Source organism: Camelina sativa, chromosome 14 (assembly GCF_030686135.1).
Source record: "Camelina sativa cultivar CO46 ecotype springtype chromosome 14, ASM3068613v1".
Lineage (NCBI taxonomy): Eukaryota > Viridiplantae > Streptophyta > Magnoliopsida > Brassicales > Brassicaceae > Camelina > Camelina sativa.
The window spans coordinates 12,788,659-12,804,602 of NC_141893.1; the positions used below are offsets into that span (position 1 = coordinate 12,788,659).

Genomic DNA, 15,944 nt, shown 5'->3' on the forward strand with positions numbered 1-15,944 from the left:
AAAACATGTAATAAATGAACAATTGTTATAAGATTTTGTGATTATGATTGGTGGTAGGTACATGCAATGCCTAAGGTTCTAACTTGTGAGCAATTGAACAATTTTCACTCATGTGTGAATGGTTGCAGCGGTTGGGATGGACAAATTCGTCTGCGGACTGAACCGTTTTTTATTTACCATTCAGCAAATGTAATCCGCAGTGGTGCGATCTAAATAAACCAGAGACAAGACCGTTGTGGACCAACTGTGGACAATTTTTGCATACAAATAGAATTGGTCCGCAGCGATCTGTAGTCCACCCAAAAATAAAGCGGTCCAGACTGCAAACGGATTTGACCGCCCTGACCGCAATTACTATTCAAACCCATAGAATTACATTTTCTAATTTGTTTGAGACTTATAAAAGCATTAAATTTTTATGACATCATAAAGTACTAATCATACACAATATGTATACACTTATTATACGATGTATCTCTTGTTTACTTTTGTTTCTTCGATAATGAACATGTTCAAGTTCATGCGACTAATCATAAAAGCATTCGAATAGTCAATATGAAGCGCCAGTACAGAATTAAAATAAGAGAACGATAACCAATACTACTAGTTTTCTATAGCAAAGTTTCTATAATATAGATATAAATCGCTTTCTTTTTTAGTCCTCGTGAAATCATGTATATAGTTAAATATCCCATAAATCATGATTATACCGAAATGAAAAATAATCATTTGGATCCGAGAGATTGCAAGCCTGCAATCATGAGTATTGTAAAGCATGTGATTAGCCCATCATTTGATCAAGTGGCACATTTATTCATTCATAGGAAAAAGAAACTCGATCTTGTATAAATGAAAAACATATAAATCCGAAAACAGAGTTAAAGGAAGTTCACATATTAGTTCCGTTTTTAAAAAGAAGATAGTTATACACTTATTATAGCTCTTGCAGTTGTTTTCTCACTCTTTTCATCATATGTTTAACTCAATACTCATATGTATTATATATGTAGTCGTTTCAATGCGATTTAAGAAAAACATTATAACATTTTTCATAAACAAAGGTCACTAACATAAATATGATCAAGCAACGGCTTTACAACACTAACATATCAATATTAGAAAGTAACCTACGCGATGCGTAGATTTTGTATGTATTATTAATTTGAAATAAAAAATGAACTTTCTATTCAATTATATACGAAATGTACATGTAATTGTTATGTAATTGTTACTATATGTATTGAAAATTAATTTTTATAATATTACGATTAACTACAATATTTTAATATATATTTGTTATATGATGCTTCATAAAAGAGTCATTTTGAGATAGAGTAATTTTTTTTAAATACACAGTATTATTGAAAATATTTAAACAATATATTACTATAATAATAGGACCATTGTTTAATTTACCGCAAAATCAATTTAATTTGGTATTTTTATTAAGTAATTAAGATAAATTATATTTATTTACACTTTTGTTTTTTGTTTTGTTGGAAAAAACTGATAATTAGTCAAAAAAGTAAATTGTACGACCTTACTATATAATTACTTTGATAGATAATTTAATGTTGTTCTATATATTAATTTTACTTTCATCATCTAAAAGTAATACTTAACAATAAATAATTTAAAAAGAAATACCTTCTCTTGTAATCTATTTTCAGTAATATCCTTATATATATACAAAATAACTAAAATATAAACCCTAAACACCAAATAATAAACATTATAATAGTAAACATTATCTCTCTGTCACTCTTGAATTAACTTGCCTCAACTTTTTATGTTTTTTAAATGATTTCATAAATAAAACATTTATAAATTTTATACTATGGAGTATTGATGTACCATTTTTTCCATTGCTTGCTTTTTCTACGACTCACTTTACAACTTTTATTTTGCTCGGTCCAAACTTTTGAAGTGCCTTTGATATGCCTCCATCTTCATGGATAGTGATTCTCCGCAATCCAGCCTGGCCAATATTGTTATATGAAACAAAATCCCTTTTCATCCAACAAAATGAAAATGTTGCCATAAATCATATTTCGACCTTATTTCCATTTATCATTAATTTTTTTTCAACATATAATTGACAAGGCCCGATTCATAGCCAATCCCTACTAAGCGGGATAACATGACATAGTGGAATCGAAGTCTGGTGGAATCGGTCGCAGAGGTGGTGTTGTAACTACTTGACTAATAAAAACTTCCCATCATTGAAGATTTCAAAAATTATGTGGGACTGTATTAGACAATACTCCCTCTGTTCCTGATTAATCCATATTTTAGAATTTTCAAACATATTAAAAACTGACTTTACTTGCATTATTTATTTGTGATTATCGAATTTCAACCAAGAATATTCAGTTCTTTTTTTTAAGTTTACAATTGTTATTAATTACTTATTAAAAATATATAGAAAAACTAAAAATTGTTTTTTCTGCAACATTTGTTTTTCTCTAGAAAATGGATTAATAAGGGATGGATGGAGTAGATTTTAGTGAGAAAAATATATTGTGACTATTATAATATACATATTATTTGATGGTTTTTAAACATAATATAAATTTGTGGTCTAAGGTTGTTTAGTCTGCTTGTTCTCCGGAACTCGCTTGGCTCCTTTCTCGATAAGATGTTAAAACAAACACATAAACCCAAAATAAAGACGTTTAACAAATTCTCAGGAAAGTTAAAATAATTGCTACATATATAAAAACCAAGAGTAAATTTTGATAAAAAAAAGTAAATAAAGGAATTCAGATTAAAATTTGGTTAATCATTTTTTTAAAGAATCTAATTTCTTGTATCTTGAGAAGACTTTAGCTGAGCCTTTAATATCTATTGATTTCATTCCATGGCTTCTATATAATAGAGTTCTGTTGTAACATCTGCGAACCAATTATTGGTTTTCTGGGATGGGTGTCGATCGACACTATGGTGGTGTCGGTCGACACCAATGTTATCTGGTTCGATCAGATTGATTTAATCGTCTATTTTGGTCGGTTTGGTTAAACCACAGAACCGGACTATTAAGTGGGAAAAACGACCTAGGTCGTGTTATGGTGTTTGTCTCGCCGTTTTTAGAGAAAACAAAGAGAGAAAATTGTTCTTGAGGTTCTAGAGAGAGATTGTGAGATTTCAAGGCTTTGTGGGTGAGATCTTGCTGTGGGAGTGAGGATGCAAGGCTAGGAACGTGTTGGAAGCTTGCTGGGAGTGTGAGATTCGTTCATTGTTGGTCAGAATCTTCCTGCAGAAAGGTGAGTGCATGACCATGGCTTATCTAAGGTAAGATCTCTGTTTTTGTGATATTGTGTGTTGTTTGATTGTTTTTTTTGGTTGTTTGTGAGTTTTTCGTAGCTCCTGAGGCTTGGATTCGTTCCTGGGATCGTGTGGAACGAAAAGGAGAAGTTTGGAGGCGAGATTCGGAGGTTCTGTTCGAAGAAAATCACTGCTCGGGAGTGGTGTCGGTCGACACCAATATGGTGTCGGTCGACACCAACGCGAGGATGGCTCGGGGACTTAGCGAATGTCGGTCGACACCATGTGGAGGTGTCAGTCGACACCGTTAGGGTTTCAGGAGTGTCGAGCAGGTGTCGGTCGACACCCAAGTGATGTCAGTCGACACCAGATGTCCAGTGTCGGTCGACACCTTCGGGTATCGGTCGACACCCCTTTCTGACAGTAACCGGATTGTGTCGGTCGCTTTGTGCATGTTCCTGGTTTGTTTTATTGTTGTTGTTTGTGGCATGAGAGATCTTATTGCTTGTGTGTATAGACCAGTAGATGGGAGGATTGCCTCACTGAGTGTTTATCAAATACTCATGCATCTCAATTTGTATTTGCGGTGCAGGTAAAGGCAAAGTGTGATCGTGGAATCAAAGTAATGAAGAGGAGGATGTTCTAGGGACTCGATTGGATGTTGTCTGGCATTGTTAGGTTGCTAGAGTTGGGTCTTTAGAACTTGCTAGGTTGCTGGTTCCTTGTTTCCTGTTGTTTGATATTGGAATGGTTATGTTTTGGGTATTGGTTATTTATTATTGGATATTATTGGATTATTGGATTATTGGTATTGTTATCCGCTGTTGAATGTGTTTGTGGTTAGGTGGCTAGTGGGTATAGGACCACTAGTTGTAGATTATTATTATTATTATTATTATTATTATTATTATTATTATTATTATTATTATTATTATTATTATTATTATTATTATTATTATTATTATCTATTAATTAAAAAAAACGGGTCAAGTCGTTTCATTTGCTAGCTTCACTAAGCTATAAATCTACAAAAATAAAAATAATAAATAACATATCAAACTGTAATTTGATCGTTAACAAATTTGATTACGAAACTGGGAAACAAAATTATTTTACAAAATGTACCTTGTCAATGCATCTATGTAACTATTCTACCAAAAATAAAATGCGTCTACGTAACTATAAAGTTGGAAAATACTTGGCCATGTTTTTTACTCTTCTTCTCATCTGTGAAACACAAATACACATGAAATATATCTTGATTATGGAGAGAAAGGGTATATATATTTTGGTTTATTATAAGGATCCCTTGCTAGACATCAAACCTCTGTTTGGATCATCAAGGATTGGAGAAGGGTACCATCATAATCAAGAAACATGACGATCTTTTTTTCTCTTGCAGCGTTGATGATATATGTTATAGCATGTCTAGAATTTGAGAGTAAATTTGAGTCTTAAGTATTTAAGTAATGTCTACATATGGCTATATATACGTACGCGATTTGAATGTTAGATAGATGTTAATCTTAGGTTCAAAATATTTTATTAACAGTTACAAATTTGGGAATTATGGAATTTGGTGTCATAACTTTTGTAACATAAATATTTGCAAACGAAAATCTTTTCATTAGACTAAATACACTTCAATGCACGGTTATTGAAAGTATACTCTCTTTAATGCATAGTAAAAGCAATTTGTAACCCACTACATAATATTAAATATAATTTTTTCATATATTTTCCATATAAGAAATAATCAAATTTAATGATTTAATTAATACTATTTTAAATATATCATTTACAATTTTCTAATGAAATAAATAGATAGAAAGTCAACATATATGAAAATCTTCTTTTATATATATATGAGATTTGAACATGACAACCATTCTGAAATGCTCTTGATAAGATCGATTTTATGTTGATGTGTATTGATATAAAAGGAAAAGCTATTGTTGTGTAATTTATCATAATTTAATAGGATTTTAGTGGAAGTGTGGAGCTGACTAACTTTATTGCCTACTAAATTAACGAAAGAAAATATTATATGATTCTAAAACGTGTAAAAAATAAAGTTTATAAAATTACATAAAAGCTTAATCATAATCATGTATTTAAACTATTTCATTTCTCATCCAAAATATGGTTTTTATTATGATATTTCTTTTATTATAAAATAGTGTGTGTTTTTTTCACTTTAAAGGATGAAAGACAAATTAAATAAAATGTAAGAAAAATGTGTAAAGTAGGTGTATCAAATATCAGTTATTTATTAGTAAAATGTTATAGAATATTATATTTTGTATCATATATATAATATGAGATTTTACTATAAAATAATATGATTTTGTTTGACAAAAGAACTTAAGATATAAAAGTGGATTAAAAAATATATGTCAACTGTACCAACATTAAGAAAAAAAAAATGATTATTTAGAATTAGAAATGATATAAATTTATTTTAAAATAATAAAATGTGAGATTTTACTATAAAATAATCTGATTTTGTTTGACAAAAGAACTTAAGATATAAAAGTGGATTAAAAAATATATGTCAACTGTACCAACATTAAGAAAAAAAATATGATTATTTAGAATTAGAAATGATATAAATTTGTTTTAAAAGAATAAAATGGAAATAAAAAATCACAGATGTCACTAAAAGAAAATGCCAAATGTTGGAATGTGAGTAAAAAACCTTCACATATTATATAAGATTTTTGCTATTAATACTGCTTTGCTGTATATATGTACGGTTGTTTATATAAATCAATGAAGAATTAATTTTATTGGTAAAAACGTCGCAAATGTAACACTTGCTTTGGATATGTGCAAATTGTTTGCTAACATGTCATCATACCAATTGATAATACAAATCTGTCACTGAAAAATCTAGTCTTTGGTTTGCAAACAATAATCTTCGTCGTTTATTAACACTGGATTTTCGCTGGAAATATGTATTTGTAAGGTATGCACGTATTTGTCATGTTTATTTATGTTCTGTTGGAGAATCATTGTGTTTAATATATCATAGTTATGTCGTCACAAGTCTGCCAAATGAGTTTATATATCATCACTAAACCGTTGATAAATTGTAACTAGTAGTGCATGTGTCACAATGCTTCAACCAATGAGCAAGTAAATGTCAATTATTGTATGATAAGGAATGTAGTCTGACCTCAACTGACATGCATCTATATAACTCATATAAAATGCCAAATTTAAGTATATCCAATTGGACAAAGATAAGCCGATTTAGGATGACGAAAAATATACTTACGATCTAGGATGATAAGCTAATGAATTTTCAGACTGCAAAAATTATTTTCTTAATTTTTTTATTGATATAAAAAATGTAAGTTGATTGGGAGATTTTAATATTATCAAAGTTCATAATTGAAAGCCAAAAACATATATTATAACTACAAGTGATGATACGTAGGCACAAAGAATCTCACGTTCCTTAAAAATAATAGCAGGCTTAAAGAGAAAAAAAAATAAAGAAACGAAAGATTAGCGAACGAAAAAGAAAAAAAATCCATTGCAGATTGGTTCATTCATAGTCCTACATGATTCACTAGGGCCAATCCTAAAAGACACTAACTCATTTCACTTTCACTTATGATTAGATGGTGATGATCATCTGATTTTGCACATTTCCATGTGACCCACTTTTCTGTATCTTAAAAAAATTCCAAAAGGACCTTTAGAATAAAAGAGAGGGCCCCTACACACACACATACTGAAGGTGATCTCATCTATTTAAACGAACCCAAATTCATTCTTCAAACATAACCATATCCATCATTTCTAATTATCTCTCTATATCATTTCACATATTGAGTGTTTGAGAAAATATAATTAACTATGGAGATCAATGGTAATTCGAACGTCGGTTCGTCCTCTAGATCAAAAAAGAGTCATAGGCAAAAGCAGCCACAACCACAACAACGTAATGAAGAAATAAAGTATGTAGGAGTGAGGCGGAGGCCATGGGGAAGATACGCAGCTGAAATAAGAAACCCGACTACGAAAGAGAGGTACTGGCTAGGTACTTTTGACACGGCCGAGGAGGCTGCACTGGCCTATGATAGAGCTGCACGGTCCATAAGAGGCTTGACTGCTCGAACCAACTTTGTCTACTCCGATATGCCTCGTGGCTCCTCAGTAACTTCCTTCATCTCTCCAGATGAATCCCAACGTTTCATTTCCGAGATATTCAACCCTCCAAGCCAACCAGAAGCTCGTTACAACAACACCAATAATAATCTCCACACATCGTCAAACAACCAAAACCAAAACTCTATTGAATTTTCATACAACGGGTGGCCTCAAGAGAGTGAAAGTGGTTATCAATCTATGAACAGTAATGATGAGCATTGTGATCATGAGCTTCCACCTCTTCCTCCAAGTACTTGTTTCGGAGCTGAACTCACGATTCCGGAGACCGATAGCTATTGGAATGTGGCCCATGCAAACATCGATACGTTTGCATTCGAGCTCGATGGCTTTGTGGATCAAAACAGTCTTGGTCAGAGTGGAACAGAAGGGTTTGATTCATTATCCTCCACATTCTTCTACCAATAATACTGTGTTGTCCTTGTCCACGTTTTTATTCCCTATCCTTCTCGCCTTTATTATGGACGGGAATGAGAGATGTCAAGTGTCTCCTCTCCTCTCTATCGCTTATTATGTTTCTCTCAAAATTCATCACATGTTTTGTTATTGTTGCTTACCAAATGAATTTAAGATTCTCTTGATCAGTACTTTTTCTTTCCTCGTAAACGCGTACGGTTGTGCGACTGAATGCTTTTATTTTTTTTAATGTTTCGGAACATGGCTTCTTGTAGCTGCAAAATAGGTTTGCGTATTTTGGTTCGAGTCATCCGGCTCTACCCATATTTAATTCGAATTATACAAAATTTTCGAACTAAGGAGAATAGAAGAGTTGTTTAAATTAAGATAATTAATTTTAGTAGATAATAAAAAACTTAAATGATCCATTAATGTAGATATTTTACTGTTGTAAAATTACAAGTTAATAGTTAATATTCTTCAGACTATTCATAATCTCCAAAAAATTTCAAAATTTCCACAATGAACAAAAATTACATATGTTACTCAAAGTACATGAACCCTGATCCTTATACTTGATGTAGTATAATTGATAAATACAAGTTTTAAATATCTTAATTTTTTCAGCTTCTACACGCTACCCGCATTATAAACAGCTCATTTGGATAAAAATAAGATGCTTAAATTATTTCATTAACGTCAAAAGAGCGTTATCGAGCAACACAACGATAAATGGCTATGTTTTGCGTTAAAATAAAAGCAAACGACACAATTTAAATCAACAAACAAAATATGGATGAAAAAGAGACCCCAAAGAACCTGCAGAGAGGATACTACGAAGAAACATAAGTTTGATCTCTGCACTTCCCTCTGACGAGGAACATTTTCAAGGTTCTGATTTAAATATTTGAGTTATATATCTTCTTTTTTTAAAAAAAAAAAGGGTTTAGTTTGTCGTTCTTTCTTAATTTGATCAAAGTACATTTGCTCTTAAGTTTAATCATTTTGTTACTATTTTGATGTCGAAGTCGGTTTTATTGAATTGAGAACAATGATTTTGATACCAAAACGAATAATAGTTGCGGTTGATATGAAGTTTTTTTTTGTCGTTATAGAAAAGAAACGTTAATGTCATTATTGTAACAAAGACTGCCATCTAAAGTCATTTACTTAATTTTGGAGGAGTATATTCTTTTTTAGCTAATTTTATTTAGAAACATATTTGTCTATATTAGTTCTTCACTGATGGAGAACATACTTGAAAAATAATAAACAAGTGGGTTTATTGTAAAAGAACGACGAGAATCTTCTAACTACTTCATTGACGTTAAAACATCGTTATCAAGCAACAAACCAATACTGTATATATAAGTTTACGTTTTGTGATCGAAAAAGTCACCACACATCACATCTTAAAGCAAAAAAAAAAAACAAAAAACAAAATGGATAAGAAGATCTCAAAGAACCAGCAGAGAGAAGACGACGAAGAAACCATGAATTTGATCTCATCATTTCCCTCAGATGTAGATTTTGAGGGTACAAAGCTGTTCAAGTACCAAGGATGTTGGTACAACGACAAAACTTTGCAAGCAATACTCAGTTTCCAACGAAATTTCGAGCCACAAGACACGGACATAACCGTTGCTTCGTTCCCCAAATCTGGCACTACTTGGCTCAAGGCTCTCACATTCGCTGTCCTGGAGAGATCCAAACACTCTTCTGATAATCATAATCATCCTCTTTTACTTGAGAATCCTCATACTCTAGTACCATTCTTCGAGCTCAGACTGTACATGCAAAGCTCGAAACCAGATCTGACCAAGATCTCATCATCGCGAGGCTATTCTCAACTCATGTTCCTTTCCAGACGCTTAAAGAAGGTCTCAAGAACTCTTCTTGTAAGATCGTGTACGTGTGCAGGGACATGAAAGACGTGTTGGTTTCGTTTTGGTATTTCAAGTGCGCAAATCAAGAGATAGAAAAAGAGAAAAACTCGTTGGAGTCAATGTTTGAGTCGTTTTGCACTGGAGTTAGCTATTACGGACCATTTTGGGAACATATCTTGAGCTATTGGACAGCAAGCTTACAGTATCCTAAAAATGTGCTTTTCTTGAAGTACGAGGAGTTGAAAACAGAGCCTCATGCTCAGCTCAAGAAACTTGCCGAGTTCTTGGGATGTCCTTTTACGTTGCAAGAAGAAGAGAGTGGATCCGTGGAAGAGATCTTAGATCTTTGCTCGTTTAGTAACCTGAAGAATTTGGAGATCAACAAGACCGGTAGAACACCTGGAGGAGTTGCTCACAAGAATTTGTTCCGTAAAGGCGAAGTTGGTGACTCGAAGAATAATCTGACTCCTGAGATGGAGAAGAGACTTGACATGATCATCCAGGAGAAGTTTCGAGGTTTCGATATAAAATTCTAAGTTATGTGTGTGGTTTCATACTTTTTTTACTGTACTTTATTTAAACAAAGTACCTTTTGTTGCTATGTTACTCTTCATATATGATTGTATGCTGTCTATCATTTGTTGCTAGCTACTACTACCTTGGTGTCAAATTCACTTTCTTGAACTGAGAACATAATTTTGAAACCAAAAACAAAGTGAAAAAGCATATGTGAAGCATCATTGTAATAAACCAAAGTGCAAAAGCGTATGACAAAGCATCATTATGGTATAGTTTTTCGATAGTAGCAGTAACACCATATCCCTAATATTGAGAGAATCTATCAAGAACGGTTCCTGGTTTAAACTTAGAGGCTTTATGTCTCGCAAGTTCAGGTGGCACCGTACTATTACACTCAACAAGCTACTGCCTCAGACCGTAAAACACATCTTTATCCTCAAGAGTCAAGAACGTTGTGGCAACACCGCTCTTCCCTGCTCGTCCTGTTCGTCCAATCCGATGCGTATACATATCTATCGTGTTAGGCATATCGTAGTTGATGACGTGTGCCAAGTCACAAATATCAAGCCCACGGCCTAAAACATCTGTTGCAACAAGAACGTTGAATCTCTTTTGTATGAATCCTTCTAAGCCGAGATCTCTCTGTTCTTGCGACTTCCCTGCGTGCAATGTCGTCACACGACACCTCGCTAACTTTTCCAGATTCTTAACAATGTAATCAACCTTGTTTTTGGTATTCACAAACACAATCGCTGACTTATCATCACCAAGCTCATCGATCAGTTTCTTCAACTTGGAGAACTTGTTTGTTTCTTTGATCATGATCACTTGTTGAGTGACCAACTTTGTGGTTTCTCCGACAGTAACCACAACTGGATTCCTCAAGTACTTTCTAGCGAGACGCTCTAATACAGGAGACATTGTGGCACTGAACATATACGTAGTTCTGTAAATCTTCTTCTCTTCGAGCTCTTCATCTTCATTCTCTGGTTTCAGATTACTCGAAGGCATCGCGTTTAACACTTCTACAACCTGTGGCTCAAAACCCATGTCAATCATACGGTCAGCTTCATCAAGAACCAAATAGTTACATTGGTTCAACACCACGTACCTTCTCTCAAGACAATCTATCAATCTACCAGGCGTAGCAATCACAATCTCACATCCTTGTGATAGCTTCAACGCTTGTTTCTCAATTGACTCACCACCAGCGATGAAGATCACTTTAAACCCCAAATAACGTGCAAACTTAACCGTCTCTTCTTTAATCTGTTTTGCAAGCTCTCGTGTAGGAGCCAGAACTAAAGCGTAAGGACGTTCACTCTTATTCTCTTCCTTCATTGGTGGCAACCTTGATATGTAAGTTAACATTGGCAGAACAAAAGCAACGGTTTTTCCTGTACCTGTCTGCGCAATGCCGATAACGTCTCGTTGTTCAAACCCTAAAGGCATAGCTGCCATCAGAATAGGTTTAGGTTCCTTGTAATCAGCTCTTTCCACAGCTTTCAATAGCTCAGGACTAAGCTTACTCTCTTCCCAACTAAGCTTACTCTCTTCCCAACTCCTCAATGGATGAGGAATCTTGGATCCTTTATAAGAAATATTGAAATCTTCCTTGAAAATACGCCAATCTCTTTCACTCATCTCCTCTAACTTCTTCTCGCTCCAATGCTTATCTACTTCCTCATGCGTAGCCGCCACTTGTTTTTTCTGCTCACGGCGGTCAATCCCCGCGCGAAACCCTCTCCCAAACAGAAGCTGAGCTTCATGAGGGTTTTGGTAAAGAGCATTGATCATATCTCCACTCGAAGTATCTTCAGTGTTCTCCCAATCGAAACGAACCTTCTTGCTTGGCTTCATTATGATTCTCTTCTTAGGTTTCGTGGTTCCTAGGTATTGCTCTTTCATGGCGTTAATCTCCTTCTCACGCTCTACCTTTTCTAATTTCTTAACCCTAGCTTTGTCTTCACGTTCACGGAACTCACGATCGCTCTCTCTGTTTCTGTCACGGTCTCGGCCTTGTTCTCGTTCTCGTTTTCGATCTCGTTAACGGTATCCATCGCCGTTATCGGGGTTGGAGCGAGTGATCTGATCGAGGCGGCGATGACGATCCTCGATTTCGTCGTTGCGGCGTTTTAGGGCTAATTCTTCTCTGTGAGCTTTGGTGAGAAAGACGGGCTTCTTAACGACGGTGGAATCGAGAGCCTTCTTCTCCGTCATAGTTAGCATGAATCCTTCGAACGATCGCTTCACCGATTTAGGGGTTTTCACGATGAAGAAGATGGAGACAAGCGAGAGAGAGAACCGTGTTTGTTTCTGTATTTTTATATTGAAATAAAATAAAAACCTTCAACTTTCCAAAAATGGAAATTTATTCTTCACATGATGAAGGAAAAAAAAGCCTGAACTCATTAGGCCCGTTATCTAAACCCATATTAAGGCATAGCATATCTTTATGACCAAAAGCATGAGAACACAAACATTTACATCATCATAAACCGATGTTAAAATAATAATTTATCATTTAAATTCTCAGTAGGTCTATGATCACATTTTTATTCTGATTAGTAACATAAGGCCACATGTTTATGTTGTGAAAAACAAAAAGAAGTTTTAAGTAAAAATGGCATGATGTATTTGTTTGTATTAATATCAAAGACAGCAAAATGATATACTTCACAAAAAAATTATCAGTTTTTTGCGATGGTGATTAACATTTTTAGAGCATATATATATATAATCTTTTTTATTTGTTCAGCAGCATAATCACCAATTGGAGTAATTCAGTTGCAAATCATATAACTCAACTTTAAAGAGAAAAATGTATATAATTTTATATTCTTCCTCATGATAATTATAGAAGAAATTGACAATCAATTGCTTTACAAAAAATATATATATATATATAATATTGATAAGTAGGAAATATTGAAATAAAATTTACAGTAAATTTATTTTAAGAATTTTTAAATAAAATATAAATATCGTGATTAATTTTGAATGGAGAAACAATAGAGATCATAAATTTGAGAACTCCCAACCCAAAGAAGAAAAAAGGGTCTCCAAGACGATAGGCAGGATCATGGAGTCAATGCGTCTTAATCCACTCACATTCCAGAAGATAATTTGGTATATCCCAATATTCCAATCTAGAGAGTAGAGAGGAGGATATGTTCTTTTATGTTAAGTTGTTAACAGTAAACCTAATTTATTATTGGGTATTATTATTGGGGTTTGTCGTCAGTCACCGTCGTAAATTGAAGGCTACTATTAGGTTTACTATTTTTTGTAAGAAGAAAAAAGAGACATGTCTTTGGCCTTTGGGAGACTTTCTTTGACTCCTCTTTTGTCTCTTTTTTCACACTTTTGTTCATAAAATCAAATAACGAGACTGACTGACACACAAAAAAAAAAACCCTACAAACACGTGCCTTCTCTATCTCTCTATCTCTATTCCCTATATTTTTCATTCAAACATTTATCACAATTACGACCAGCTTTTACCATATTTGCTTCTTTTTTACACTCAAATATATATCCAAAAAATGAACTAAAATGATGAAAGTAAAACACATTTCGTTTTTTCAGTTATTGTTACAATTTTATTCATAGAAAAAAAAACATAAAGACTTTTTCACTATTTTGTTCTGTACATATAAATAGAAATGATTATATACATTCAAATAAATATATTTAGCTAACATATTACTTGAATTATTTTGTGCCAGAAACCACCAAATTCGACAGAAACTGACAAAAAATCAAATTTCAGTTTCATTTTCAGAAATTTATTTTCATGCCAAAGAAAATAATTAATTATGCTTTGTTCGTTGAAATTGGCATGCTATAGACAAATTGTATAATCTATTTTATTCCTCTTTGGTTGATATATTTTCCAAACAATAAAAAACTTTAAAACCCCAATAAAATCAAGTTGCCAAAATAGAAGGGAAAAATAAATAAAAATCCTTCTTTTGTTGCCTGACAAAGCAGAATTCAGAAAAGTTTATCCAAAGGTCATTCAAACTTAGTTTATTTGAATGGTTTGTTTAACATTTTATTCGAAAGATTTCAACGTTTATGTACGAAAGCAACTTCTATTTTCATAACAAAAACAACTCATTATTTTCATGCAAAAAATACATATCTGACGTTCAACGATAATTAGTAACCACAAACAAATTAGTTTTTTTTTGTATATTTTGTTTTTGGTATCAATGTTAAAAGAAAATTAGTGTTTACTGTTTTGCAAGTTGATATAATCATAACACACAATCTGCGTAAAATAATTCAACATATTCGGAAAATAATTTGGTTAATTTTTTTTGTTTTAACCTCAGTTTCTTTACATGATCAATCCAACAATTTCTATGTATCAACACCACACAAATTAGAACACAAAGATTATTCTATTTTCCTAAAAATATTTTTCTTGGTTTTGGACTTGAATTTGGATTGAAGCTTACGCTTCGAACACGAATCACTCTGATGAGACTGCTTCTTCTTCATCACACTAAATCTCTTTCGTTTCTTCTTCGTTTTCTCAATAGCTGCTGCTTTCATCGCCTTAGTCTCTGTTATCGTCTCAAGCTTAGGCTTCCATTTACGCAAACCAACCAGTTGAACATAATCTTTCTTCAACTTCACCGTAGTGCAAACTCTACCTTCTCCTTCTCCTTCTTCTTCTTCCTCTTCTTCTTTGTTTGCTCTGTTCTTTCTTCCTTCCATCATCAGTTCCGAGATGAAATCTTCAGACACACGAATCCGTAAACGTTCTCCTTTCTCTCCCTTTTGTATAAGAAAAGGCTGGGGCTGCTTTTGAGACTTCTTCACCATAACGCCACCGTTCTGAGGGTTTTTAAGTGTGGCGATGGTGAGGAAAGAGAGATCGTTCTTAAAGAAATCTGATGGGAGGAGGAAGTAGTTGAGACCGAGCTTGAGTGTTTCGGTTTCGGACAGAACAGGGGTTTTTTGTCCTATGTAGAGTAAGTCCGATCTACAGATTTCGTGCTTTGGGAAGTCTTTTGTGAGCTCTGAGACCACTACGGGACGATCGTAGACTTCTAAAGAACCGTCGGATCTGACGAGCTTGATTCGTCCGCCGTTTGTGGTTCTGTCTGGTCGGGGATGGAGACAGAGCCAACTTGAAGGACCTCTGTGTAGCTTTACAAGTAGACTCCCGAGCTTTGTGATGTTATCATGACCCATTTAATGAAAGCTGGATTCAGGGTTTAAGCAACAAAGGATTTAGGGTTTCTAGATTCTCTGCTAGAAGAAGAAGGTCATGAAGAAAGTGTTGTAGAAGGAGAGATAGAGAGAGAGAGTTTTGTGGTTTTAGTGTGAACAAACCAGACGAAGTTTTCGTTTATATACAGTGAGAATATTTTACAGACAAAAGGATTAATTTAAGCCCCTTTAATAATATATAATATTTTATTTTTAAACCAATTTAATATTTTTATATTGTTTTTTTTTCTTTTTGGTTTCTTTTCATTTCTCAATGCAGACAGACATACAAATTATTTGTCTTAATTATTTACTAAGTTTTTATTGTAAGATAGTAAATAATTAATATTGTATATTGATACAAACTTAGACATATAGTGTGTGGTTTTGATAGTTAATATTGTATATTTGATTATTAATAAACTTTTATTATCCTACGTGCATTGTTAAGTAAAAACATCACTCAACGACCGT

At 33.4% G+C, this 15,944-nt stretch overlaps 2 protein-coding genes and 2 pseudogenes across 4 annotated transcripts; 2 read left to right on the plus strand and 2 right to left on the minus strand.

Moving 5' to 3' along the window:
• Nucleotides 1-7,131: 7,131 nt before the first annotated feature.
• On the plus strand, nucleotides 7,132-7,851 carry LOC104741424 (ethylene-responsive transcription factor ERF087 pseudogene; annotated as a pseudogene).
• Nucleotides 7,852-9,256: 1,405 nt separating this feature from the next.
• On the plus strand, nucleotides 9,257-10,440 carry LOC104743580 (cytosolic sulfotransferase 7 pseudogene; annotated as a pseudogene). The gene has a single exon (XR_015579517.1). The product of XR_015579517.1 is annotated as a cytosolic sulfotransferase 7 pseudogene (transcript).
• A 13-nt stretch (nucleotides 10,441-10,453) lies between these two features.
• Nucleotides 10,454-12,537, minus strand: LOC104741425 (putative DEAD-box ATP-dependent RNA helicase 44). 2 transcript variants are annotated; one of them, XM_087483405.1, is made up of 2 exons: nucleotides 11,356-12,537; nucleotides 10,454-11,276 (listed from the first exon to the last, which is right to left on the minus strand). In XM_087483405.1, exons 1-2 carry the CDS (start codon nucleotides 12,150-12,152, stop codon nucleotides 11,270-11,272), a joined length of 804 nt encoding a protein of 267 aa, XP_087339531.1. In that variant the 5' UTR covers nucleotides 12,153-12,537; the 3' UTR covers nucleotides 10,454-11,269. The 2 variants fall into 2 exon arrangements, with proteins under 2 accessions (XP_087339531.1, XP_087339530.1); XM_087483404.1 differs by having other exon boundaries at nucleotides 10,454-12,516.
• Nucleotides 12,538-14,521: 1,984 nt separating this feature from the next.
• On the minus strand, nucleotides 14,522-15,632 carry LOC104741426 (uncharacterized). The gene has a single exon (XM_010462291.2). The coding sequence runs from the start codon at nucleotides 15,450-15,452 to the stop codon at nucleotides 14,649-14,651; it is 804 nt and encodes a 267-aa protein (XP_010460593.2). The 5' UTR covers nucleotides 15,453-15,632; the 3' UTR covers nucleotides 14,522-14,648.
• Between the last annotated feature and the right edge of the window lie 312 nt (nucleotides 15,633-15,944).

What these genes read in the sequence shown, in the direction of transcription:
- LOC104741425 (XM_087483404.1), bottom strand. Translation starts at nt 12,152, where the DNA reads ATGAAAGAGCAATACCTAGGAACCACGAAACCTAAGAAGAGAATCATA.
- LOC104741426 (XM_010462291.2), bottom strand. Translation starts at nt 15,452, where the DNA reads ATGGGTCATGATAACATCACAAAGCTCGGGAGTCTACTTGTAAAGCTA.